This window comes from Bubalus kerabau, chromosome 22 (assembly GCF_029407905.1).
Source record: "Bubalus kerabau isolate K-KA32 ecotype Philippines breed swamp buffalo chromosome 22, PCC_UOA_SB_1v2, whole genome shotgun sequence".
Lineage (NCBI taxonomy): Eukaryota > Metazoa > Chordata > Mammalia > Artiodactyla > Bovidae > Bubalus > Bubalus kerabau.
In genome coordinates this window covers 26,703,689-26,728,272 of record NC_073645.1, presented here as the reverse complement: position 1 = coordinate 26,728,272, position 24,584 = coordinate 26,703,689, and the positions used below count along the sequence as shown (strand labels likewise).

The window sequence follows — 24,584 nt, the reverse complement described above, 5'->3', positions numbered from 1 at the left end:
TGCTCCTCCTGCAGTGGATGCGTTCCCCACTTGGGCACTCTCTATACACGTCTTCCTAGTTGGTCTCACTATGTCTGTCCTTCTGAATAAATGTTTGCAGCTACTCTATCCCAGCCTCTTGCAGAAAAGAAAAAAAAAATTGAGCTCCAGGAGAAGATCGTGTTCCAAACTACCACAGACCAGAACTCAGGTTTCATGACTGTCACCTGTGCTGCCACTTCACCTCTCTGATCATACTTTCCTTTCCAACTGGGCATTTAACTCTGTGTGTGTGTGTTCAGTCACAAAGTTGTGTCCAACTATTTGCAAACCCATGGACTGCCTTCAATCCTTCCCAGCATCAGGGTCTTTTCCAGTGAGTCAGCTCTTTGCATCAGATGGCCAAAGAATTGGAGCTTCGCTTTCTCATTTCTTCTTTTTTTTAATGTTTATTTTTATTTATGTATTTATTTGGCTGCACCAGGTCTCAGTTGCAGCATGCAAACACTTAGCAGTGGCATTGGGATATTGTTCCCTGACCAGGGATTGAACCAGGGCCTCCTGCATTGGGAGTGTGGAGTCTTACCCACTGGACCACCAGGGAAGTCCCCATCTTCTCCTTTCTTATCTCTAGAATTGCCCTCTGCTGTGTGAGGCAGCAGGTCATGGTAAAATCTACCTTTTAGGCAACCCAAAATCTGAAGGATCTTCTCATGTCAAGATCCCATGTTTGCCTGACTTTGCAGACCATGAGGGCCCACACCAAGAGGGATCAGGCAAAGGCCTAGGAGACAGAGAGGAAGAAAGGGTGTTCTAGGCGTCATTCCACTGGCCCTTGTTCAGTTCTCTCCAGAGTAGTGGCTTTGCCAAGCGTCTTGCAGGTGTAGTAGAGAAAGCTCAGCCAGGCAAGGCCAGATGGAGCCTGGGGCCTGGCCAGGGCTCCCCCTTGATGCCAGGTCCCTCTCCTCCCTGCAGATACCTGGGCAAAGAGGGCTGGGCGCCAGCATCCTACCTGAAGAAAGCCAAGGACGAGCTGCCAGCACGGAAGAAGAATCTGGCAGGCCCAGTGGAGATCATTGGGAACATCATGGAGATCAGCAACTTGCTGAACAAGAAGGCGTCCGGGGACAAGGAGACCCCCCCGGCTGAAGGCGAGGGCCCGGAGCCCCCCATCACCAAGAAGGAGATCAGCCTGCCCATCCTCTGCAACGCCTCCAATGGCAGCGCGCTGGGCATCCCCGAGAGGACCGTCTCCAAGCTGGCCCAGGGCTCCCCAGCCGTGGCCAGGATTGCCCCTCAGAGGGCCCAGATCAGTAAGAGCCTCTCGGACCCCCAGGTCCTTACCACGCCGCTCTTTAGAGAAGGGGCATGAGGTATAGGGCAAGCCCAAGGCGGGTGTGCATGACCCCCAGATTATTCTCCCCTGACCCCAGGCTCGCTGTGCCAGCTTGTCTTGTGCTGATCACATGTGGACAAGCCAGTTCCTTCCAACTGTGAAATGGGGCCCTCAACACAAGCCTGCTCTGTGAATGAGAGCTGATAGAGCATCGTGCTGAGCCTTACCCCTTCTTTCTGTTGCCTTCCTCCAGCTACCGGAAATCTGAGACACTTAGAGGGAGTACCTCCCTCCACAAGCTCTTTCAAGCAGTGTTCTTCCAGAATCTCCCCCTTTCGTACAGGAGAAACCCAGCTTCTGGCCCCTCCAAATCTCTGGCATCTCTGGGGCTGGGATGCCTGTGGTTGAGGGGTAAACTGTTCTATATTATGAGGCCAGCTTCTGTTTGTGTCCAGCCATTCTTAAAATCTGGAGAAAAGCTGTTTTTCAGTTTAGTTCTGAACTTGTTTAAATTAGTTCTATGCCTGAAACCTTCTGAGCGTCACTTGGGAAGGGTTTTGGGGGCATTTGCTCTTGTCTCGCACTGTGCTAGCTTCTAAGGATTTGGTGGATAGACATGGTCTCTTCTCCTAACTTTGAAAATCTGATCATGCTATCTACCCTTTCCCCTGAAAAAAAATGCCCCTGTGTCCATACATTTTGAAATGTGTGCATCGTTTTAGAGGGTTCACAGATCCCCTTGAAACACAGCTAAGGAAGCTTAAAGATCTGACTTCCCACAGAAGAAGCCCAACTGTGCTGTCTGTGGTGACCGAGGGCACAATTTCCCCATAAACTTGGGACAGAAGCAGGGACTTCCAGGATCAGGAGGTCGTGCCCAGAGAAGGCAGGGAAGGCGCTGTTGCCTGGCTGGGATTTCTGAAGCCCTGTTTCCTCTTCTAGGCTCCCCGAACCTGAGGACAAGGCCTCCTCCTCGCAGAGAGTCCAGCCTGGTATGTGTGTTCAGTTTGTCTTTCTTGTTCCCTTTCCGGGTGCACTCTCGTAGCCTCCAGTAGTTGACTGTCTCCATGCAGAGCCTGTTGGTCCAGAGCTTTCCCAGAGCCATGCTGGGGCTTCCAGCTCTGTGGGGTTGGGGGCAGGGAGGAAAGCCAGGGGATCCCAGCCTTCCTTGGGCCTAGCTGGACAGTTTTTAATCGAAAAGGCACTGCACTCCAAAGTTAAATAAATCCACCCCAGCCACGGCATTGGCAGACATAAACATTTAGACTGGCTGGCGAGAGTGTCCAGCCAGGGCATTGCCAGAGGCTGGAAATAGGGCTGCTCTCCATGCGAGCCTGGAAGCCATTCAGCTTTGCCTTCCTTGCTTGGAAGTGCCCGACGGATGCAATGGAGGCCAGAGCCTGGGAGGGCAGAGGATAGATCAGTGAGTAGCCTCAGTGGGAGGGTAGCAAATGGCAGGGACTGGTATAGGCTGAAGCTCAAAGAGGCTCAGAACTGCTGTGTGGGTGGGGTTTTCTGGCACCCAGACTGTCAGGGAGGCCGGTAGGCTCTCTGGGTGCTGGGGCTTGGGGTGAGAGGTGGCAGGCAGAGAGCCCTAGAACCGAAAAATGTCATCTGGGGCCGCAGGATGCAGTGGAAAGAGTGGGGCTTTGCCAGGCATGGATTCACGCTCCACTTCTGACATTTAGGAGCAGTGAGCCCCTGGGCAGGTTGCTCACCTGCCATGGGCCTCAGTTTCCTTATTTATAAGAGAGGGAGACCATGCCACTCATCCCCTAGGGCTGTTATGAGGATGGGATGAGATGGTGTGTGTAGAGGGCTGGTCATCAGCTTTTCATGTCCTCTGTCAGCTCTGTGTGCTGGGGGACAAGGCTTCCACAGTCATGTCAGGGCTTAGCAGCAAGATTTACTGTGATCAGTGACCTAAGCCCTGGGGAGGGGGATAGCAGCAGTTGCTGGAATGGTGGCCCTTCTGTAAACAGGACCTTGAAGGTATGGGCCCTGGAGATGGGACCGTGCTGGCCCTGGCCACCAGCCCCAGTGGACCTTCTGTCTTGTTTCCCCCCGCCCCTGGCATTTGACACAACTGGACAATGTGATCTCCCCTTCTCCCATCTCTCTCAGCCCCACTGACTATTTTCAGGCAGACTTGATTTTGTCAAGAATGGGGTGATTCCTTCCACACCTACCAAGAGCAGAGCCCATAGAGGCAGATCTGCTCTTTCCAGCGAGGTCTGGCTGACTCCCACCAGGCTGGGGGGTCACGCTGGGCTGGGACCAGGGCCACATATGCGTATGCTCACAACATCAGGGCCAGGCACCAGGGCAGGGAAAGTTGACCGGATCATATCCAATCCCTCAAAACCATCCTCCCCGACCCTTCACTCACTCTGACCTGAGACAGTTCCACAGTGACTGGTAGGAATAGAACATGCTGAGCCTTGAAGGACAAGGCAGGTTAAGAGGAATAGGATGGTGTTTCAGGATGGTGTTCAATTTTGGCTTGTATTTATAGAGTGTTTCCTGTGCCCCTGGCTAGACCAGAAGTTTTCATTCTCTCCTGTTGCTGTTATTAGTTCCAGTTTACAGATGAGAAAGCTGAGGCTCAGAGAGGTCAAGAGCCTTTCTCAGGGTCACACAGCTGATGAACTGCTGACCTGGGTTTGGAGCCCACATGTATCCATCTGCAAGGCAGGGTCATTTGAGGTCGTCCTCAAAAGCTGCTTCCCCAACACTAGCCTCCCAAATACATGTACCTTTTTTATTTTAACCTCTTTGTATGATCCCAGGACATACTGGAAGTGATAGGGAGACACCAGGGTCTCGTTCGTCAGAGATGAGACCAGCCAAAGCTGGAATGTCCTCTCCACAAGGTCAAGAGGGTTGTCCTCCTCATTCATTCTTGGTTTCCTGGTGCCTTGGAACGGAGGCTGACACCCAGCAGACACAAAACAAACATTTGTAAAACGAATGATTGAGGCTCACAGGTCATGGGCTGGGGCCACATTCTAAATTTCTCTGCATGTCAGGCTTAGGTATCAACATGCCAGCATCTAGGAAGCATTTAGGCTGCCCAGCATGATCACCCCACCCCAGAGCAAGTGATCCTGAGCTTTATTCCATGCTTGCCTGACCATTTGACATCATCATGATGACCGACCCAAGGGCTGTCTCACCAACCCCACAGTCCCTTACACCCACCCCACACCTCCGTAGCGAGGTGTCACCCCAGTGGACCTTCACCTGAGACTCAAGGATGTGACTTTCATCTCCCGGGGGGCAGTGTGTAGGACTTTGTTACAACGGTTTCTTTGTTTTTTAACGTTCACTTTGGGACCTGAAAACTGGATTCCGAAGATATGAGTGGAGATTTACTAGAAGATCATTTTCATAGCTCCAACAAGTTGCAAGTGAATCCTGGGTATTCTTAGAGAGCCTGGGCAGGAGAATGGTCTCTTGAGGAGACACCCTGAGACTCAGGTGATTGATAATCCTCAGGTCAGCTGCTGTCCAGCTGCTCTCAGTGCCACACTCACCTCAGTTACCGTTCTGATCAGGTGGGTCTTGCTCCCTGAACCCTTCTCTGCCTCAGGGATTCCAGCTGCCGAAGCCGCCGGAGCCCCCTTCTGTTGAGGTGGAGTACTACACGATTGCTGAATTCCAGTCGTGCATTTCAGATGGGATCAGCTTTCGAGGTGGACAGAAGGCAGAGGTGAGCCTTGGGCTATGAGGCTAAGTGTTATAACTCATACTGGTCAGAGACCTCCCGTGTTCCCCATTTATGTCTGGGGGTAGGGGCGGTGGGGAAACATTCCTGAGGGGTGGGCAGGAAAGGTGCAGAAACAGGACCCACAAGGCTGAGAATTTGCCTAAAGCCTGTGTCACAGCCAGGACTAGAACCCACGGCTCATGTCTCCACCCAGCTCCCCTCACACCAGCATTTCCCAAAGCTCATCACAGGAGCCTGTGACGGAGATGCCTTGAAACAAAGGGCTTCTGGAGTTGAATGACTTGGGAGGAGAGTGACTTAAACAAAACCCAGCCAGCTTTGTTGTGTTAATTGCAGAACTTCTCAGAACCTAGATATGGGGGTGTCACTGTGTGTGTCTCTAAGAGGGGACTGGAATAGACCAGATCACCTACCTTCCTCTCCCAGGAGCACCTGGGAGCCAGGGTTCCACAAGACCTACATTAGGAAATGCTGTTGCTGGGAGAGCGTGGAGCAGGCAGCCAGAGTAAGGTACTGAGGACCCCAGTTCTGACCATGTCCACACCACAGGCACCTCTGAGCTTTGATTTAGGCACTTCTCCCCCAGGCTTTAATGAGCTGTCTCTGCAGATGGGTCATAGGCCCTGTCCTACTCCCTCCCAGTCCATCCTCTAGCATTTATTCCCCCAGGTTTTAATGAGCTCTCTCTGCAGATGGGTCATAGGCCCTTTCCTGCTTCCTCCCAGCCCATCTCCTAGCATTTATGAGACCCTGCTCTGTGGCCAGCGCTACACGTGGCATTCCAGGGGCCAGAGAAGATCCCTGACTCAGTCATTTCTCTTGGATGGCTCTGTGTAGTAATGGAGTTAAATCCAATGCTTCCTGTAAAACCATCAGAAGAGTAATTGGGCAGTCTCTACCTATTGAGGAGGTGATTTCCCCAACGTGGATGTTTTAAATCACATGCCTAGAACTTAGAACTAGATTTCTAAGAGAAATCATCCTCTCAGTGGTGCCTGTGCTTCCAGAAGAGCCTACAAAGTTCATAGTGTAAGAGAACTGACATTCTTAGGATCTACACAGGCAGGCATCTTGAGTGTGGAGCGGGCAGAGCGAGGGATGAAATGTAGGACCCAAGGCAGGGCAGGGTTTGCCGAGAGCTGGCCTCAGAAGGACCATCTCCTCCTTCCTCCCTTCCCCCTCTTCCCCTAGAGCCAGTGCTCCCGAGCCTCCCGCCTTCTCCCTGGGACCCTTCTTCCAGGAGTGTTCCACAGTTCAAAATTACAGTTGTCCCTCGGGATCCGTGGGGGGTTGGTTCCACGACCCCGATCCTGGGATGCTCGATGCCCTTATGGAAAATGAGTGCAGCTGGCCCCTGTATCCTGGAATGCAGAGCTTGCACACATGGAAAGCCCTCGGTATAGCCGGCAAGCGCACTCCTGGCCTTTCTCCAGTCTCAAGTAGCAGTTTAGAAACAAGCTTCTTGAGTGAGTTTATACTCATGTGGGAATGACTGAGAGCCCCAGCCTTCCCATGGGGAACCAACTCAAAGAGAGCTCCTCAGTGGTGGGATTTCAGTGGCGTGAAATGGCATGAAGTGGGGAAGCCAGGGAGATCTGGTCTCAGGCTTTACCTGAGTTCTGTTCACCTGCCCCCTCCTGTTCTCTTCTGCCCTGAGAGACCCTTTCCAGGGACCCCAAGGGAGGGCCAGCAATGCACGGGGGATTGGAGGATGGGAGTGGTGGAGTGGCAATCTTCTGTACAGATGGGTCCCTGGCGAGTGGGGTTTTGTAGGGACTGAGAACAGGGCATCTTCTAAGCATAGTGGCTCAGCAGGAAGGGAAGTGAGGGTCTGTGCAGGAGGCCAGCTCCACCAGGGTGTTGACAGAGACTTGGAAGAACAGGGGCGGGGGCTTTGGAGAGAGGGAGTCCCCCACCCTGGAGATGACAGACACCTGGGTTTGAATTTGAATGCCAGCCCATCACTTCCTGCGCTGGGTCCTGCGCCACTTAGTTGGTGGTGTTAGCTTGTCCAGGAAGCGGAGCTACTGTCTTCTAGAGCCTAGTGTCAGAGCCCAGCCCACACACGGTCGGGCACCGGCAAGTCCCCCAGCTCAGTGGCCTATCTGCCCCTTCCCCCAGGTCATCGACAAGAACTCAGGTGGCTGGTGGTACGTGCAGATTGGTGAGAAGGAGGGCTGGGCCCCTGCGTCCTACATCGATAAGCGCAAGAAGCCCAACCTGAGCCGCCGCACGAGCACTCTGACACGGCCCAAGGTGCCCCCGCCGGCGCCACCCAGCAAGCCCAAGGAGGCCGACGAGGGTCCAGCCGGCCCCGGTGAGAGCCAGGACTCCCCTCTGAGGCTCAAGTACGAGGAGCCCGAGTACGACATCCCTGCCTTTGGCTTCGACTCAGAGCCGGAGCTGACCGAAGAGCCCACGGAGGACAGTGGCTCAGGGGACAGGCGGCCCACCCAGCCCCGCAGGCCCTCGCCGGCCTCCTCGCTGCAGCGCGCCCGCTTCAAGGTGGGCGGATCCACAGAGGACGTGGCCCTGGAGGAGGAGACCATCTACGAGAACGAGGGCTTCCGGCCGTGTGTAGAGGATGGCCTGTCGGCCAGACGCTCCTCCCGAGACAGCGACTCCCCAGGGGGCTCCCCGCTGTCCCTTGCCAGGAAGAATTCCCCCAAATCGGATTCCCCCAAATCATCCTCGCTTCTGAAGCTCAAGGCGGAGAAGAACGCCCAGGCGGAACTGGGGAAGAACCACTCCTCAGCCTCCTTTTCCTCATCCATCACCATCAACACCACCTGCTCCTCCTCCTCCTCCTCTTCCTCCTCATCCTTGTCCAAGAACAGCGGGGACCTGAAGCCCCGTTCCGCCTCGGACGCGGGCATCCGTGGCACTCCCAAGGTCGGGGCGAAGAAGGATGCCGACCCGAAGGTTGGGCTGACCTCCTGTGCCCGGGCCAAGCCGTCGGTTCGGCCCAAGCCGTTCCTGAACCGCGCAGAGTCCCAGAGTCAAGAGAAGATGGACATCAGCACTTTACGGCGCCAGCTGAGGCCCACGGGCCAGCTCCGGGGCGGCCTCAAGGGCTCCAAGAGCGAGGATTCCGAGCTACCCCCCCAGACGGCCTTCGAGGGTCCCAGCGAGGGGTCCAGGAGAGGCTCGGCCGATCTCATCACCCTCCCTGCTGCCTCGCCCCCCTGTCCCACCAAGAAGGGTCGGGAAGGGCAGGCCACCTCCTACACCACATGCAGTGCCTACCAGAAGGTCCAGGACTCGGAGATCAGCTTCCCCGCGGGCGTGGAGGTACAGGTGCTTGAAAAGCTGGAGAGCGGCTGGTGGTACGTGAGGTTTGGGGAGCTGGAGGGCTGGGCCCCCGCCCACTATCTGGTGCTCGGCGAGAACGAGCCATCCGACCCACCTGGCAAAGAGACGGACACAGTGGCCCCCAAGAGCAAGCAAAACGAGGGCAAGTCAGACAGCCTGGAAAAGATCGAGAAGCGCGTCCAAGCGCTCAACACCGTCAACCAGAGCAAGAGGGCCACGCCGCCCATCCCCTCCAAGCCGCCCGGGGGCTTCGTCAAGACCTCAGGCGCCGGGGCGGTGAAGATGAGGAACGGTGTGCGGCAGGTGGCCGTCAGGCCCCAGTCGGTGTTCGTGTCCCCGCCACCCAAGGACAGCAACCTGTCCTGCGCCCTGAGGAGGAACGAGTCGCTCACGGCCACCGACAGCCTCCGAGGCGTCCGCCGGAACTCCTCTTTCAGCGCCGCCCGCTCGGCAGCCGCAGAGGCCAAGGGCCGCCTGGCTGAACGTGCTGCCAGCCAGGGCTCGGAGCACCCCTTGCTGCCCACTCAGCGCAATGGCATCCCTGTGTCCCCCGTGCGCCCCAAGCCCATTGAGAAGTCCCAGTTCATCCACAACAACCTCAAAGATGTGTACGTCTCGATCGCGGACTATGAGGGGGACGACGAGACGGCGGGCTTCCAGGAGGGCGTGTCCATGGAGGTCCTGGAGAGGAACCCCAACGGCTGGTGGTACTGTCAGATCCTGGATGGGGTGAAGCCCTTCAAAGGCTGGGTACCCTCCAACTACCTGGAGAAAAAGAACTAAGGGGGGGAGTGGGTCCTTCCAGCCTTAGTGTGGGTGAGCGGGAATAAGACAAAAGGGAAAGGGGAAATGGGAGGGGGTGGGGAGGACAACATGAAACCTGCAGAATGTGTGACCTCGAAGACCCCCAGCTAGAAGGTGGGGTCTGGCGGGGGCCCACATTGAGCAGGGAAAGGGAATGGGCAGGGGTGCCCTGGGCCTGGGATCAGGGGCGAGAAAGCTGAGCCTCAAGTGTGCACCTTGGGGACTTTGCTGATGGACTCAGCGCCATTTGGGACAGGCCGTGTGGGAAACCCAATTTGTGCCTTGGCTGCCAATCTGGAAAAGATGTGGTTGTAGGGGCCTCACGTGCCCTGCCCCTGCCTAGCCTGGTTTCAGTGGCTGTTAGCTTAGCCGCCAGAGTGGCCCTTGTATCGTCCTAACCTGTATTTGTGAATTATCCTGGTTCCCAGGGACCACCACCCGCCACGGGTGGGTGTGGTAGGAGACACCACTGGCCCTGGGGTTTGGAGACATCTCTTATGAGCTCAGGCTGTCCCTGGGCTGGGCCTCTGTCCATGTCTGCGGAAGAAAAGGCAGTTGCCCAGGTGCCAGCAAGGATCCCCTTTCTTAGCCGTCACTGCCGCTGGCCTTGGGAAGAGTGCCCACCTGCCCAGGGCATGCCGTGGAGGACCACCAGCTCCAGAGCTTACAGAGAGGGCGGGTGGAGCCGTCGGTCTCATCAGTCTGCACAGACTTTCTTTTGGGTATTTCTGGGTGGGCAATTCCTTTGCATGTTTTGGGAGAGGTGTATTGCTTTGGGGCTTCTATGTCAGGCCTTGGGTTTTTGGCCTTATTTTAGGGGTTGTTTGGGGGCCCGAGGGCAGTTAGCCTCATGGGACAGGATGGGGAGAAGGTGGCGTTTCTGTCGTACTCTTGTGGGGAGGTTGGTTGGTTTGTGTTTTGCATTCTTCCTCTCCACAAGCCGAAGTCGCTTCATTTGGTTTCCACTGTGTGGACGGCACCGGCACTGGCCAGAGGGATTTCAGGCGGGAGAAGCCCCAGCCCCAGGCGTGGCGAAGCAAAGATGCTGCTCTCTCGGTTCTTGCGCCACCTCGGCAGGGCAGGACCCTCCCCAGGGAGGAGGGTGGCGTTCAGGAGAGGAACAGCGTACATTCTCCGGCCCGGGCAGGGCCCAAAGCCTCACGTGTAGGCAGTGGAGAAGCAGCGGTCGCCCCACCCTGGGCTGAGGGGACCCCGCTGGGCAGACACCACCAGCCATCCCGTGGCCTGCGAGCAGTGCCCAAGAAGACGAAGATCCCTGGGCCCGGAGCCAGCCCGGGCTTCCCCAGGGGCAGCGCCCCTGTGAAGCGAGAAGAGAGAACGTGAAGTCCCTCTCAACTCTGGGTGGTATCTTTCAGTCGACATTTCAGAGGCCACACTGGCTTCCCTGAGGACTCACTCTTTGCTGGGAGTAGATTTCCACACGTGCCTTTGATTGTGGACAAATCAGGCTTCACAGCCACTGATTTAGCTGCCAGATCCTGGACTGAGGAGGAAAGGCCCTCCCTCCGCCCCTGTTCCCCACCCAGGCAGTGTATGTTGCTGGAACAAACAGCACGGGACCCGTGCCTCGTGTCCTCAGCCCCCAGCCGCCCCCCTCCCCCTTCCTCACCGTACACTGATGCCTGGCAGCTCTAGCAAACTGCTCCCGTTCTTTGTTGAAAGGGCCGTGGTGAGATTTTGCTTCCTTTTGTTTGTTTAAAATTAAAATTAGTTATTTTCTTCTGCTGGACAGTATTAAATAGAGCAGGATGTTGAGTTATCTGCTAGATTGCAGTACTAATGGTAGTATTGTAGTGTCTTTATATTAATATTATTTGGACTTATTTGAACAATAATGATAAAGAAGTGGTTCATTATTTTTTAATTAATGCACTTTAATAAGGTGGAATGGAAAGAAACCCAGAGAGCAAAGTGCATTACTTAAAGATGCAGTATATACTTTTCTCATTTTTAAACAGCACATATTTATTAAAAGAAAAAAAGTAATTTATGATTATTTAAAATAAAATTTAAAAGTAGAGTGACTGTCGGGTTAAAGGACCTTCCACGTAGCTATCTTCCAGGGGGAGGGCTCAAGCGGCTTCACTCCTCAATGTCTGCACTGAGCCAGTTCAATGCCAGCCAGGCCAGGAAGGAGTGCAGGACCCATCTGCCAAGCACAGAGCATCTCAGTTGGACTGGAGCACAGTGCTCCCTAGAGCCTGCCTTTCCCTGCCCTTCCTCTTCCACTGTACTGCCCTGTGGGGCTCTCCTAGCCCTGCCAAGGACCCCGTCTCCTTAATCTCCAGTGCTCTTAAGTAATAGAGTCATTACAAGTGACCTTCAGGATCACTTCATGCCATACCCTCCTGTTAACTGCAGCCCAAAGACAGGAATTAGCTTTCCCCAGATCACATAGTTAACGGCAGACCTTCCCACCCCCGTTAGCGTTTATAGTGTGGTCATCGTGTTTACATTGTGACATCCAGCCCTAAGGATGCTGGGGTTGCTCAGGCATCCAGGAAAAGTGGAGAATGCTGCCACCTAGCGACAGCATGTAGACTTGGGCAGTGAACAGGGATTGCCATGCCCCATCTTCACCCCTTGCCCCTCGCCATCACCCCGACTCACAGCACAGCACAGACCCTGCAAACCCAAAGAGAATATTAATACTTGAAGCAAGAAGGGTGCATGCCAGTCCCTCTCAGTCATGGCCAGGGGATGCCAGGGCTTGTGCCCCTGGACTCCTAGCCCTGCCCAGGGCAAGAGGGCTTTTCCCTAGAGCTACTGAGCTGCTTTGTGATGTTGGAGGGTACTGCTGGCAGCAGGTAGAGGAGGGAAGGGGCCTGGGGCTCTGACCCATCTGGAGGAAAACCGGATCGGACTAAAAAAGAAAAAAAAAAAATCTCAGCAGTGTCCAAACCTAGTTTTCCATTAGTTGCGATTGAAAATGTGAAATGATGTTGTATTGCTGTATACTGCAACTTTAATCATAATGAGCCCTTCTGAGGTCATTATTGAGGTTTATATAATGCCTGAAGATGCATCCTTTGGTGCTTTTTTCTTTCAGTTTAAAGACTTTATTACAAGGGAAAAAGATGTCTTCATCTCTCTCCCACTTTGTAACAGGGGCCTGGCTGGGGTCTCTGGCAGCCATCATGCTATTCCCACTAGGCCAAGGGACCCCAAGGACAGCAAGAGGGAGTTGGAAGGGACAACCTGAACTGCAGGTGTGCCAGCTGTGACCGGGCCCCCTCGCCAGCCCTCGGCCCCCTCCACCCCCAAGCCTGGCCCCATGGGCCCCTCTTTCTTCCTCCACTGTTCTCCATCTTGACGAAGGCATTATATAGAATCGTTTTAATCACTTTCAGATGTTAGAGCAGCATATTTTACAGGCATTTATATCCATTGCTTTCCTCAGCAAGGCATGTTACTACTTTTATCATCTAAGGAAAAAAAAAAAAAGACAAGGGAATTTCGGTCAAGCATTATTTCCATATTACTAGTATTTGCAGAATAGGTGTAGAACTATTTAAGTTTAGACCTTGGTTTGGTAGTTTTTTGTTTTTAAGGAAAAAAAAGAAAAAGTAACCCCTACTTTTCCTGTTTTTTGTATTTAACTAATATATAATTTCTATAAGGTTACTCACTTCCCCTCCCCCTCCAAATACTTTGCATTCTCAATCGAAAATGAAAACAATCTGAGAGACAGGAAAAGTGCAATATTATCAAGAGGGATGCCAGGGCTTGTAGGATGGTGGCGGGGAGGGCCAGCAGCCCCATGTGTTGCTGGGGGAGGTGGGGCTCTTGGAAGGAGTCAGCAGTGGGGCCAACAGGTGACCTGGGTATTGATATTTTTTTATCCCTCCTCCCCCTTCCCTGGCAAGATGGCAGGGGTCTCTGCCAGAGGGCAGCCCCTTCTGCTGGGTGTTGTCCACCCAGAAGAACGGGATTCAGGGAACTGGCATGGGGCACTCGGCCTCCCAGGGCCCCAGCCCTCGGCGCACAGCAAGGACCTCCAGGAAGCGCTCCTTGTTTTCATTTCCGTTCTTTTTCAGCCAGCTGCTCAGAAAGACCTGTCCTAAAAATCACCCTCAGCAGCCCTCTCTCACCCCAATCTCTTGATGTTTGGGCCATGATCCTTTTGATGTATGTTTGAGTCTTTCTAAAACTATGTAACCTCAAGTTCAGTTTTATGAGCAGGAACCCTCAGTGTAACCAAATCCTTCAGGGGGGTATGTGGGTGCCTTGAGCCTAGCATCCTCCAGTGACACCAGTTCCCACAAGCCTGCAGCTGGGCCTGGCGCTGAGCCGGGGCCACCCATTCATCTCAATGACTTCAGCCCAAGCGAGGCGTGATCCTGCCTCTGCTCAACACCCCAACAGTTCCCAGAAGATCTCGAAAAAACGTGTTGGAGAAGCCTGCGGAGGTCCCTGCGGACATAACTTCCCCCGACAGGTACCAAGCTCCCACCTCCTACCCAGGTGCGGGTAGAGAGGGCAGGATGGGAAGTCTCTGGGTCCAAGCCCTGGGAGCTCTGCCCCTCAGGGTGACAGGTGCAACCTCGCTGGCTCATGCCTTCCCCCTCCAGTACTGTACACTTGCTGCTCCAACCCATTTGATGAATTTCTGTACAAATATGGATCTGGGCCCAGAGTGGGACTGTGCCCCTGCGGGTGGGTGTGTCTCCTTGGAGTGGATACGTCTATAGGTCCAATTTTCGAGACGATGCAGTGCTCTCTGGAAAGAGAACCATCCACATTGCTAAAGAATTAAGATTCCCTCACTTTTTTGAGGGCTGTGTGTTGTTGAGTAAGTGCATTGTGCATGTGGTGTGTGTGTGTGTGTGTGTGCGCCTGAGACTGCATGTGTGTGAGTGTTGGTCATTTCCCACTTGAACTAAATAACATGGGGTTAGAGGAAAGACATACTGGGCAAGCTGTCTCCACTGAACAAGTCCTTGGCATTGGGCAGGCCCCACGGGACTCACAGCTTCTGGCAGCAAGTGTATGTGTTACTCACACACATAATTCTGGCTGGAGAGTGCAATGTGTCTTTTTTTTTTTTGTAATTATTTTATTAAGTATTTAGTTGGAAACTTCACACTGGCATTAACAGATCTAGCAGAAGCAGCCTAGGCCATTGTCCCGGGCTCCAAAATGAAGATGTGGAAAGAAGGCACTGCTGGGTGTGGGTGCTGAGGGGTTCAGACAGGGCCACCACCTGCAAACGCGTGTCTAGCAGGCTGCCTCCCAGCCTCTGCCGTACATGTCACCACTGTGGGAACCCCCGTGTCCTGAGAGCTGCTTACCCTCGGTTCTTGTGTGGCTGAGGGTGGGTCAGGCTGGTCGGGGTGAGAATTCTCTCACCTGCCTGTGTAGGCACATCACCCCTGATCTAGACCGCCGGCCCCAACTGAACACTTCATGGGGTCATGTGGAGGGCTCCCCCTTGACATTACTGAGCTTCTTGCCTCGATCATGATCTCTGGCTGGGGGTGGCCTCTGGTTCTCAAGTTCTGTGATCACAGCCAGGGACAGAACAGGGTCATGACCTATAGCTTCATTTCAGGAGGAACAGCCCCTCTGATGGTAGAGTCCCTCCCCGTTTTGTCCTGTGGGTCCTCAGGCCGCACGTTGGGCACGTTGGTGCTTATAGACTGGGTGGAGGGCTTTGCCTTCCTGGACCTTGATCCCAATCTGCATGTAAAGTTGGTTTTTACCATGCTATCCCCCCCTTCCCCAATCCTATCTTTCTAATCTTGAGTTTGCAGTTGACAATCAGCTTCCTCTCCCGTCCCAGAACTTAGTGGCCTTAGAGAATAGGTCCCTGCGATGAAGGTCCCTCCTTTGCTCCCATTTCCATCCTGGCTAATGGGCTGGACCTCAGGAGGCAAGAAAGAGAAAGAAAGAATTATCATTTTAAAACAAAAGTATGGATCGAGCACGTTGGAAGTAAGTGAGAGGCACGTCGGCGAGATGAATGTGTGAGAGACTGGGGTGGCTGGGGTTTTCCATCCCTTCCCTGGGAAGGCGACTCCCAGAAGAGGATGTCTGCTAGGCAGAAAGGGAAAAGAGTGAGGAGGTTGAGTCAGGATTTAGAGTCTGGAGTTTTGTCTTTATTAGAAAGAAGGAAGAAGTGAATTCTGAGTGTTTCAGAAGGAAGTGAGCCAGTAGGGAGGAAACAATGATTCAACACCCAAGGGCCCAGACAGAATAGGCTGGGAAAGTCTCAAGATTTGGCTGTAGAAGAAGCTGACCAGAGGAAACTGCTAGTTGCTGGACCACAAGCTGGGTCGCCAGCATGTTCTTAACGGTCACTGATTTACTTAGTAGAAAGCCAAAGTTGCCAGCAACAAACCAATCTTTGGAGAACATTCCTCCATCTCTTAGTTTCCAGGCTGGTTTTGCCCACCTTTCTTTGTCCAATCTAGAACTGGCCTCTCAAATTACTTGAACCAGAGACCAGTAACCAGAATGGTTCATGCAGTAGGGACCCACCATCCCCAAACTGAAACTTCGGGGTCCAGACACCATCCAGCATATCTGGGAGGAAGGCAACCTCGTTTGCTCTTCTGTTGACGCCAGTTATTCTTGAGCATCTCTAACGATGTCTATGGTGTTTCAGTTTGCTGAGCCTGCCTCACTGGTGTGACTCAGAAGACAGGGTGCAATGCAGTCATCATGTTAGTGGCCTGTAAGCAAGGCACACTGCTCTTGAGCATTTCAAAGAAAGGTCAACAGAGCCTCCATTCTTGGATCTGCAACTTGGTCTCTGTAACAGGTCTTCTTTAAATCCAGGACCCAGGATGGGAAAAGGGTTTCCCCTGTCAGTTTACAGGAAATCTGCAGGAAGGCGACTTCTGAAGAAGGCAGGTGTGAGTGGCAGGTTTGTGAAGCATGGGTTTGTGGACTGCATGGTTGCATGTAAGCTAGCTGGATGTCTTTGGGGCATTCCTCACAGTGTCCACGCAACCCCTCCCAGCTCCTAGTGGGACCTGTGGGGCTGACAGAGGTCATTCCCCTTTCTCCCCTCAGCAGAGAAACTGAAGAAAAGGACATTGAATTCAGGCAGTTCGAGTGCTAAAAAATTTCCAGGCTAAATGGTGGTGCTAAACTGTCTCCATGTTTCTAATATCTTTAATAGTGGGTTGGTTTTTTTTCAGTTGTTCTCATCACAAAAATGCAGTGTCCTTGGGGAAGGGACCCAGCCCCTTGACCTGCCACTTTCCAGGTGTCCTTTATCATTTTGACGGGACTCTTTGGTCTGCAGAAAATATTCTGTCTTGGCATGCTTCTAGACTGTAAGATTTGGGTTGTTTTGTTTTGTATTTTATGTTTACATGCATCTTGTATTTCCCCAAAAACTAAATAAAGTTTTTGCCTTTTTAACTGAACAGAATCACCTCCTGATTCTCCCCTGCCACCAGAAAAAACATCCAGCCGAGTGGCAAAAGTCACATTATGCCCAAATGAGGCATGAACTTCAGGGTCCGGGCCCTCTGAGGACACTGGAGGGGTAGGGGAAAACATGTAAGCTGCCACCCTTGCTGGTGAGAAGCGTGCTCAAGCTCTCCACCCTTTCCCTGCCTTTGGAAGGCTTTCTGGCCAGTGGCCCAGGCTTTTGGAGATACAGACCTTGGGGCCACCAAGACCACATCCAGTGGGCTTCCATGGCTCCTCAGCCTGGAGCCCCTGACCCTCCCCTACTTTTGCTGGACTTCAGTAAGCAGGGCTGAGCAGTCCTGGTGTAGGAAGTGGCCCATGGCCGTTCAAGGCCAGGCAGAGGCTGGCCAGTCAGAGCATCCTCCCAGGAGAGAGGGCAGGAAGGCAAGCATCCCATGCCCCTCTGAGGCTCAGGCTGCCAAATGAGCTAGGTCCCCACATCGTGCCTGGACCCCTCTGGCACTCCAGCTTTCACAGCCACCTAGATGTACTCAGCCCACTTAGGAAGTTTTTCCAAAGACCCCTAGCCAGAGGCCTCCCTTTCTAACTAGCTGTGCCACTCATTTGCCATAAGCCTCTGCACCCACCAGTGGGAGCGCAGCTGAGCTCCCAGCCAGAGGCAAGAGGTCTGGGCTTGCGGTGAGGGATGGGCAGACCCAGTTCTGGGGAGCTCAGCACAGCCCCTGCCATCCTCCCTTCAGCCCCTAGGTGGCGCCGCCCCCCCACAAAGGTTGCACACAGGTTCATTTCCGGCTCAGCGTTTTGGAGCTTCACGGACTTCTGCAGCTCCTGCTCTTGACAGATCCAGAGACCTGCAGTCACGGAAGGGCAGTGGCTTCTCCCTTTCGCTTACAGCAAGGCTCGCCTGGCATTCTGGCCTCTGCTGTACAAGCCCCAGGCCATGCTCCAGCCACCTCCCCCTCCCTGCTGTCTCCAGGGGGTCTTTTCTGATTGTTGGCTCCCCTCCGAACCAGGACACCTGGCCCTCTTCCTCCACACCTCCATCACCATCACCACCCGCCCCAGCCACACACACACCGGCCCGCCCTTCCTACCCCCCAGCCCTCCATACTGCACAGCACAGCCCTCAGGCTGGTACGAAATCACCTTTATTCACAATCACGGTGATCCAAGTTCACAAAGGAGGCAGCAGCTACCCTCACACTAACAGAGACAATGGGATGGATGGCTTCTTCTCCCTGACCCTCAGGCCACGCAGCCCCTGCACTTATGAACTTCCCTTGCCTCTGGGATGGGCGCCCTGACTGCTTGGGGCCACCACCAGCCCCATCTCACCCCACTCCCACAGAAGAGGTCTACAGGGTTAGTGGGGAGCAGAGACCCAAGGCAGAATGGTGACTTCCCAAAGTTGCCCTGCAAGGCAGGTACAGACAGGGCCAGCCTGGCATCGTGACCCCCCTCCCTGTGCTTACCACCACCCCACCCCACCCCATATCAGCCACCACCAAAGAACCCCCTGAGAGTCACAAAAAAAGTCTTCCCACACCCCCAACAATCATTTTACAGAGGTGGCAGCTGAGGCACAGAGCGACTGTGACCTGGCCAGGGCCACACAACTGGTCAGTGGCCAGGTCTAGAATCCCATGCTCTGCAGGCCATATAACAAAGCAGTCTCCAATGGGCGTAAAAAAAAGCCACCTGAGGGGACAGAGGGCTGGAGGCTCGGGGAGACTTGCCAGGACTCTTAGAGCTGGCCCCAGCCCATGGCCTACCAGGACAGGCATGCAGGGCTGAGATGACTATAACCTAAGAGCAGCTGGGGGTCCCCCATCACTCCAAAATCAGGATCAAGAACCTGGAGGTGCTGGGACCCACCCCTTCTCCTTTCTCCTGGGGGAGAGAGCGCCTACAATGACGAGACCAGCTGGCCTTCCCTCACCCAGCCTGCCCAGACTTTTCCATGTCCTTATGGAGTGGGGAACTCGGGCCTCTCGATGTATACGAGCCAGTTACGATACCCAGGCTCCAGCCCAAGAAGGGCATTCTGTGGCTCCGGGTGATCCGCTAGTCCCAGGACACTGAAGAGGTTCTGCTGTCCTCTCTAGAAAGTGGACACGAGTTGCCAGAAGGCATCCTGACTCGGCCCCTTTTTATGGAGTTCTATTTCATAGTAAGCAGAGCTGGCTATGGACTCGTGCTGGAGTTCAGGGCAGAGTTTAAGTGAGGACAACCTCTGCTGGCCCCTCCAACCAGGCACTCCACCTACTAGGCCAGCCTTTATAGGAGTCTGGGGGGTGGGAATTCACTCCCCCCGCCCAAACTAACCCCTACAAACCCAATAAATAAATAAATAAAAATACAGGGGGGAAAAAAAAAGCCGTTCTTACTCCAGGAAGTCCTCTACTCCCAACCCAGAATCCTGGCCTCTCCCAGGGATGCTAAAGCCTGACAGAAGACCTACCCTGCTCTCCAGCCCACGCCAAGGGTCTGCCCCCAGGCAAGAGCATCCCCGAGCCCACTGAGGCAAACAGGCCATGACCAGGAAGAGGCCCTCCACGTCTCAACTAGGCCAGGGGGCTAGCAACCCAGAACCCAGAGGCTTCTGTGGCCTGTCTGTCCACACATCCAGGGTGAGTGGGAGACAGGCACAGCACAGAGGCGGCAGCCCTCCTGGGATGAGAGGGATCCACTGGACGTCTTACCCTTGGCTGCCAGGCCCAAGGGGCAGGGAAAGAAGGAAGGAGACAGTGGGGGAAGGTCAGAGAGTAAGGCAGCAGCCCAGGCTGTGCACTGCTCAAGGGCAGCTGGCTGAGGAAGAAAATGGAGGCTGAAGTCCAGGGCCACACTCCACTAGCCAGGCCGCATGTCTGGGCTCAGGGCCGCATCTGCCCAGAGGATGGGACAGACTTTTCTAGTGTTCACAAAGGTGCCACACAGGCTAAAGAGACCTCCTGGGAATCTACCCCAGGCAGGAAAGGACCAGGACAGGCTGAGACCCCCCCGCTTTAGCCCCTCGGCCTGCAGGGAAGAGCTGCGACTTGCTTCTGCCCCCACCTCCCAGCCTGACAGCCCTTCCTCCCCAGACCTCAGGGGCTGTTTCCCAAGTTTAATGAGAAGGGGAATGAATTTCCAAAACGAGGAAGAAGAGAAGGGGCCCCGTTGACTTGCGCCTCAGCTGGAGCCGGGCCGGAGTCGGAGGAAGCTGGGGAGTGGGTGGGTCCGTGACGGCTAGGAGCTGCGGTAGGTCTTGATGATGTCCTTGATGGGCCGGCGGCAGATGGGGCAGCAGGCGTGCAGAGCCTTCTTGAGGCGCAGGCCACAGGCATAGCAGAGGCACATATGGCCACACGTGTAGATGACCGTGTCCACCGCGTGCTCATAGCAAATGGTGCACTCATCGCTCCACGGGCCCCCGCCTGGGGTCACTGGTGATTCGGGTAGACTCACTGGTGAACTGGGGGCTGTTCCTGGGGACACGGGGACAGCAGTGAGGGGGGAGGCACGAACCTGGTCAGTCCCAGATTCATGAAGAAAGCCCCGGCCTCTCCTCCTCCATGGACTGGGATCAGCCTGTCTACCTTGCCATCCACCTCCTGGGCACAAGAAGAAAGAGGATGTACTCTGGACGGCCCCACTTCCGGCCCCTCCGTGCCCAGACCAGGGGCCAGGGTGTCCATGAAGCAATGAGAAGAGGCGGGAAGGATGGAGGCCCAAAACCCACTTGGGGAGGCCCCACTGAGCTACTCTCTGGTGTTCTTTGTGCTCAAGAAGTCCTCTGGAGAAAGCCACCAAGCTGAGGGACAGGACGGGACACAGCCCAGGAATCACCACTCAACGTGGGTTCACTGGGCCCATCTCCAGCTCCTCCGGGGCCCCGTCTGCAGACCTGCCTCAGCCAGGGTGGAGGGCAGGTCCCTCAGGGTGGAAGGGCTGGCACGGTCACATGGAACCAAAGAGGCCAGCCTACTTACCTCCAGCAGAGCTCCCCAGAGGGCCAGAGCTGCAGGTGCCAAGCGAGGGGTCAGAGAGGCGGATGCCCAGGGTGCTGGGGGAGGTTGGTGTGGAGGCGGGGGAGCAGGGGAGTGATGGGATGCCCCGCTCTGCCAGGATGGTGGAGCCTGCAGAAAGGGAGGAAGGGGGGAAGGTGGGACCTAGACACTCAGAGGCCCACCTTGGAAAGCTTGAGTTTCCATCCTCCATTAGGTTCCCAGGAGAGAAATGGGTGGTGCAGCCTGACCACACAGCCCAGCCACTAGGCTCAGAGACCGACTGAGCCTTTGCCCTAAAGAGCTAACTGTCCAGGGAGTCTCTTGGGGCTCTCTCCTCAGTCCCTTCCTCTAGCCAGCCTTGATTCCCCCCACCCCACCACCACCTATCTCTATCCAGCACTGACCAGTCATACACACCATGCATGGAAATAAGCAATCACAGAGCCTGGGAAATTATTTGTTCTTTGCCCAGGAATGTAACTTTGTAATGTTTCCCTATTTAAACCCTGAGCTTCCGGAGAGCAGAAAGCCTGACTCACCTGTGACTTTCCCACAGGCCCTAACATAATGCCCTACACACAAGTAAGTGCTCAATGTGATGTTTTTTTATTAGTAGTTATTCAGTCTAATTTATTCAATCTAATTCACTTAATAGTCACTGTTTCTAAGAATATTTATTAGCTGTCCACAGGATTTCTCTTAGTAGTGTTAACCTGTTTTAAGTGAACTACCATCTCCTTCTTTCAGAAATTTATACCTCCTATTTGCTTTTCTTGCTTTATTGCACTGGTTAGCATTTTCAGAATGCCAGAATAAGATACCGTACGGCCTCTTAATCACATTCTCAACTTTAATGATAATGTTTCTAATGTTTCACCATAAAGCATGAAATTGGCTGTAGTTTTAGGGTGAAGGAAATATCTTTTCATTCTTAGTTCACTTAGGCCTTCAACAAACCAAAGCATTCTTCTATGAAGTAAATAACCATCCTTCCATACATTGTTATTGATTTGTTTTTCCTTTAGAGTCAGGATCCTCTATCACCACTTTGCTAGTCAAGATGTCCAATTCTCCAAACAGCTCAGGAGCACACTGTTTAGCATATATTAAATTCTGAATGATTAATCTTCAACGCCCACCTTGGCCTACTTCCCTCTCGGGACATTTAAGTCCTGGGGTTTTTGTTTGTTTTTTTAAGCTTCTCCTTTGCTCTAGTCTAGTAAGCCTCTTTGAGCAACAGAAGCTTTACTGAAAAGCTACTTAACTATTATTAGATGGTGCTGATGCAAGAGACTATCTTGCCCTTATGTAATATCCTTTATCTGAGGAGCAGTATCTCCTGATGACTGTAGCCAAATATCTTTGTACCTCAGCCTGATTTTTTTTTTTTTCTGCACCCTAGTCTGGTTTCTTTTTATTCCACCTTGAATTTTTAAGCCAATTTTTTTCCTTTCTGATGTCTTTTATCTAGCCTGATTTCTTTTCGCTCTTCCCTGACTTATCTTCCCTCAATCCTAATTTCTTAGCACCCTAGTCCCATTTCTTTTCATTCTTTTTCCAATTTATTTTACGCTCCATCTTCATTTGGTCTTTTTCCAGAGGAGGAAGTCTCCACTGATTTTACCTGATTTCACAAAACTCTCATACACTCACAATTACCAACAGCACTGCATACACAAATACCCATGCATTTGCTCACATGTGCCTAGACATGGTATGCCAGTCTTACAGTGTTACTCATGCTTACTCACATACACACTTTATCATGTCTATGAAGTCTCCTGGGGTGAGGTCTAGGTTAGGGGCTGTGAGGCCCAGGGGTCTCCAAACTTGTCTGACCAAATTTGCTAAGGAAGAAAACTTTAGATGCCCAGGACCTAATTTGAAATCTACAGAATCAAAATTTCTGGAGGTGGGATTTAAGAATTTGACACAATTGAGGGACTGACTGAGCCCAGCATCCTGCAGAACACTCTGCGAAATATGGCTTATACAAATCCACGTCACCCAGTCCATTCAAACTCTTCATTCAAAGCCAGAAAGGCCCAGATATCTGCAACCCCATTTCCTCCAAGGCCCAGGGATTCTCCAAAAGCCCCCAATCCAGGCACTGCTCTTCAGAGATACCTGGCCGCTGACACACCACCCTCTTTATCTTATTTAGACACACAACCGTCCTTAGAGGTAGAGGTCTTCGTTCCCATTTTTTTGATAAATGGAAACTGAACCTCAAAAAGTTCATTGCTAGTGGAAACAATTCCCCCCCCCCCCCATTTTTAAATGGCCACAACCACTAGGCAATGTGTATGAGAGTTGTTTATGTACATGGGAATGTGGGTGAAACCGGTTCTGAGCGTGAAACTCAGTGTTCCCTGCTTTTCCCTCCCTCCCCAGGGTTTATCTGGTGAAATCTGAGAACCATGGACTAATCAAAAGAGTGACTCTGACTAGAACCCATAAGGGGCAGGGTGGGCGCTGTTCCCCCCTACCCAGACAGACCCTGCCTCCAGGGAAGACGAGATGCTAGGCCTGGAGGCGCCAGCTTCAGGATGCGCCTCGAGGGAGGAGGGCATGTGGCCAGGGGCACTCACCAAGAATGCGGATCTGTGTAATGGACCCGTGCAGGCTGAAGAGCATCCAGAGCGGCTGTGAGGCGTCCACGCACAGCTGCATGCCCGCCGCGGCGCCGTTGTGGCTGAGGTGCAGCTCGCCTTCGGCGTTGACCACAAGGCCGAGGATGTCACCGCTGTGCAGGGGCCCGGGCACGCGGCACACGGCCCAGAACTCCTTGCGGTCCACCAGGGCCTCGGGGCTGAAGGGCAGGTCGGCCGGCCTCAGCGTGCCAGGGTCGCACGTGGTGACACCTAAGGACAGCGCGCCGGGCCGCGCGCCACTAGATCGCGTGACCTTGACGAAGATAGTCTCAGCCACACGCACAGGCCGACTGGTGAAGACGAGCGCACGCTCGTCGCGCCCGTGCTCCAGGCGCGCCACCGTCTGCTCGTCCAGGATGCGGACGTGCGCGCCGGCGCGCAGCGCGTGGAAGCGCAGGTCGCCGTCGAGCTGCGGGGGCAGCGCGCGGCTGTGCTGCGAGTTGAGCGAGTTCTGCGGGATGGGGCAGCCGGCAGCTGGCGTGCCCTCGTCGCCGTCAGAGCCCGGCACGTTGAGGTCACACAGGCTCACGGAGAGGCGCGCTTCGTCGGCCTCGCGCCGCAGCGACGGCCGCCGGAGGGCGGTGAAGGAGCGCGGGCGCAGGCAGTCTGGGAGCACCAGCTCGCTGTCTGCGGGGGTAGGGGGACAGGGCGACCGTCAGGCGGGCCACAGCCCTGGGTCCCATCGCCTGTGAGTCTCCTCCCACTAGTCGTTAAAGCCGGCACTAGTAAGACGCGTCTAGTTTCTAACGGCAAAGAAAATGCTCGGACATTTTACAGGGGCTTCCCTGGTAGCTCAGTGGTCAAGAATCCGCCTGCCAATGCACAAGACACAGGTTGGATCCCTGGGTCGGATCCCTGGAATGGAAAGATACCCTGGGGAAGGAAATGGCAACCCACTCCAGTATTCTTGCCTGGAGAATCCCCATGGAAGAGGAACCTGGCGGGCTACAGTCCATGTGGGTTCTCAAAAGAGTCTGACACGACTTAGCCACTGAACAAGAACATCACACATTCTGCAGGACCTCAGACTACGTATTTGCTTAAGCAAAGGATCATCAGGCAGGAAAGACACCAAAACCAAAAACACGATTACTTCTAAATGGTACACTTATAAAAGTCGGATTAAAAAAAATTAACTCCTGGGCCCTGGCTCTTTATCCTAGCAGCCAGGATAGCACCTGGCACTTAGAAGCAAGCAGTAAACACTTGCTGAATGCATGTTGATATTCTATGCCTCTGGGAGCCCAGAGGGAACCCTCCCCTCTAGAATACCTCTCTGCACACATTGTCTCATCTTATCGCAAAAATTAGCTTTTGATATTGTTTCTACCAAAGGACGCTGAGATGGAGACGCTAAGTGAATTTTTCCAAGC

The 24,584-nt window shown here is 53.9% G+C and overlaps 2 protein-coding genes across 8 annotated transcripts in view; one reads left to right on the top strand and one right to left on the bottom strand.

The window, feature by feature from the left end:
• The window catches only part of SH3PXD2A (SH3 and PX domains 2A), a 248,259-nt gene extending 231,696 nt beyond the window's left edge, over positions 1 to 16,563 (top strand). For all 4 annotated transcript variants that reach the window (XM_055560250.1, XM_055560251.1, XM_055560252.1 and 1 more), the window contains 4 exons: positions 955 to 1,292; positions 2,258 to 2,307; positions 4,908 to 5,027; positions 7,167 to 16,563. In XM_055560250.1, coding sequence (XP_055416225.1) covers positions 955 to 1,292; positions 2,258 to 2,307; positions 4,908 to 5,027; positions 7,167 to 9,140 — 2,482 coding nt within the window. In that variant the 3' untranslated portion in view covers positions 9,141 to 16,563. The remainder of the gene's footprint in view (positions 1 to 954; positions 1,293 to 2,257; positions 2,308 to 4,907; positions 5,028 to 7,166) is intronic.
• Positions 16,564 to 17,694: 1,131 nt separating this feature from the next.
• NEURL1 (neuralized E3 ubiquitin protein ligase 1) overlaps positions 17,695 to 24,584 on the bottom strand; it is a 46,498-nt gene continuing 39,608 nt past the window's right edge. For all 4 annotated transcript variants that reach the window (XM_055560259.1, XM_055560256.1, XM_055560255.1 and 1 more), the window contains exons 4-6: positions 23,149 to 23,838; positions 20,540 to 20,686; positions 17,695 to 20,035 (exon numbers count right to left, since the gene is read on the bottom strand). In XM_055560259.1, coding sequence (XP_055416234.1) covers positions 19,797 to 20,035; positions 20,540 to 20,686; positions 23,149 to 23,838 — 1,076 coding nt within the window. In that variant the 3' untranslated portion in view covers positions 17,695 to 19,796. The remainder of the gene's footprint in view (positions 20,036 to 20,539; positions 20,687 to 23,148; positions 23,839 to 24,584) is intronic.